This window comes from Pararge aegeria, chromosome 15 (genome assembly GCF_905163445.1).
Source record: "Pararge aegeria chromosome 15, ilParAegt1.1, whole genome shotgun sequence".
Classification (NCBI taxonomy): Eukaryota; Metazoa; Arthropoda; class Insecta; order Lepidoptera; family Nymphalidae; genus Pararge; species Pararge aegeria.
In genome coordinates this window covers 14543634-14546446 of record NC_053194.1, presented here as the reverse complement: position 1 = coordinate 14546446, position 2813 = coordinate 14543634, and the positions used below count along the sequence as shown (strand labels likewise).

The 2813-nt window shown below is 33.7% G+C and overlaps 1 protein-coding gene across 1 annotated transcript; it reads right to left on the bottom strand.

Annotated features, from left to right (window-relative positions):
- Positions 1 to 215: 215 nt before the first annotated feature.
- LOC120629903 (octopamine receptor) lies at positions 216 to 1725 on the bottom strand. The gene has a single exon (XM_039898979.1). The coding sequence runs from the start codon at positions 1647 to 1649 to the stop codon at positions 216 to 218; it is 1434 nt and encodes a 477-aa protein (XP_039754913.1). The 5' UTR covers positions 1650 to 1725.
- Between the last annotated feature and the right edge of the window lie 1088 nt (positions 1726 to 2813).

Genomic DNA, 2813 nt, shown 5'->3' with positions numbered 1-2813 from the left:
TAGATTAAATGAATTATTGATTGTACAATACAAGAACAACTACAATTTTAACAAAGTAACAGACGGTTTATATGATTCAGAATAATATATTAAGACTTACATATATTTAACTACTTCATTTGAAGAAGATTACAACATTTTAATTTGAGCAAGTGAGCGGCTTTTGTTCATATCTACTTTCCACTACATTTACTGTTTGGCACAAAGTGTAAGGTTCAAGGTTTTATGCACAATAGTTTTTTGAACGCCCTTCTGAAGTCCATATTGAATATCGTATAAATTAGAGGATTCAAAGCAGAGTTTATATATCCAAGCCAAGTTATGAAGTTTATAAACTTGTTTGATAGACAGCAACTCGCACAAAATGGTATCACAAGGTAAATAACGAAGAATGGTAACCAACACACAACAAATACTCCCATAATAATTCCAAGCGTTCGAGCTGCTCGACGTTCGCGCGTGAGCGATATTCGTTGTTTCTCTTCTATAAATTGATACACAGTATTCTGTTGGCTCGGTTTTGGACGTTTTTGAACCTTTATTGAAGTTTCAATCACTTCTAAATCGTCTTCATGTGTTTCCTTAGAGTTACTCTCCGAAGAGGTATTTCTATTCTCTATATTATCTGCAATGTCTGTAACTGAATTGTCATTTGATAAAATTGGAATGATAAGCTTGTTTTTAAATCTATCATCCTTACTCCAATACCTACACTTAGGTTTCTTTTTTGGCGTTGATTTCTTGGCCTTTTTCTTTTTTTCGTTGTTTGACACGAGTCGTGTCACACCTTGATGTTCGTTGTGGTTGGCTTCTGAGCTTACAGAATCTTGGTCTTTTTCATCGCTTTCCTTGGAAGCAAATTTATTTTGTCCGCTCGATATTGTACTAATTTTTGTTGCTTTAGCTCTATCTCTTAATCTTTTTTTGGTTGCTAAGTATATTTCAAAGTAAACTACTGTCATTATTACTAGTGGTATATAAAATGACCCAGAAGATGAAAATATAACAAAGCCAGGTTGCGATGTTAGGCGACACGGGGTATCGGGTTCAAAAACTTCAGGCCAATCGTTCCAGCCCAAAAGTGGTGGTGAGCTAATTATAAGCGAAAATATCCACACTATTCCAATCATAAAGAGCACTCTCTCTAAGGTTCTCTTTTGTGCATAATTTATTGGGTCCGTTATTGCCCAATATCTGTCCAGAGCTATCGCGCAAAGATTCAATATAGAGGAAGTGCAACACATTATATCGCAGGTTAGCCACATTTTGCACATATAAATTCCAAAGACCCATTGTCCAAGTATTGAATAGGCTACGTTGAGAGGAAGAACTAAAATGGCAACTGTTAAATCAGCTACAGCGAGCGATACTATGAAGAAATTTTGGACAATTCTAAGTGGCTTATATGTGAATACACTAAGTATCACTAAGATGTTGCCCACAATGGTCGAAATGATGATAAGTGTCAGTACTATAGCTGTACAAATTGCCTCCCATTCCGGGACGGCCAGCATTATTCCGAAGCTACTTGGATATTTAGGTTCATCTGCGACGGCACAATCGTCTTTATCAACGTCTATTACGTTGTAAGATTGCGAGTAATTTATCGAAGTAAAGTTAGCGTAGGCATGCATGTATGTCTGGCCCATTTTGCTGTTTTGTTTGCTTCATTTTATGTAGCGTTGTTGATGTTACTCCGGAAGACGCTCCGAATTCTTTCTGAGAGTAAATAACTGTTGTATGTCTTCATTTGATCCGAAAACCTAATTTCTTCGAGAGGTTCTCTTTTAGACGACATTGTTCTGGAACAAAAGTAAATAAAATTTAGGAGTAGATTTTATGTTTCTTTAAAGTAAAATAGTTCAAAAACTTTCCGCTAGAATTGAAAATTACCTCATACTCGGAGCTTTGTGTAACGGCTTCCATTTACATAACTGGTTCATTTTCGAGAAGATTGAATCTGTAACAAAAGAAAAAGTAAATTAGACCAAATATTACTTTTTCAACGTAACAATCGTGAAACTATTTTAATGACATATTATTTAATCTAATGAATTAATTAAGTGACCATTTTTCGGTCTTTCTGTCCATTTTCCTTCTGACAAAACCCGGAGCTACTCCTGAATTAAGTGGAACTTCAATTAACAAATAAATGTTATGTTTATTTTGTCTTTCCATTGCACAAAGTCGCAACAGTAATAATGAGTAGAAATAAAGAAATATATTTGAGTAGAGCTCAGTTTAAAATAAAAATCATTAAGGATTTGGTACAATTTGCTTCTGTAGTTATAGGTGCATTTATATTACGAAAACTACTTTATCTCAGTCGCATTCACTTTTTTTTTAATCTATGCATTGAATTGTATTATTATAGAAGCGCTTTTCGGAACTAACTTTCGTTTTAATTTGTACACAACGCGGGGACTGCGAGTTAATCGAATGGTGCACGCGGTTCGTATTTTTGTTCTATTAAATGAGTTTGAATGTAGATTACCATACATTGTTAAAAATAACAAATCCAAGATGGCTGCCACCACATAATAGCAAATTAAAGCTTATAACAGTCCACTAATGATGATTTTGTTTACATAATTGAGCGCAAAACTATTCAATAACAAATAATAAATAAATATACTACGCCATTACACACAATACCATCTAGCCTCAAAGTAAGCGTAACTTATGTTATGGGTACTAAGATGGCTGATGAATTATTAATTTTTAAATTTTGATGAATATTCTCATGAATAATAAACATAAATACTTATAAAATATAGATAAACACCCAGACACAATTGAAATGAAAAAAATTC

Coding starts and splice junctions, on each gene's coding strand:
- LOC120629903 (XM_039898979.1), bottom strand. CDS start 1,649: ATGGGCCAGACATACATGCATGCCTACGCTAACTTTACTTCGATAAAT.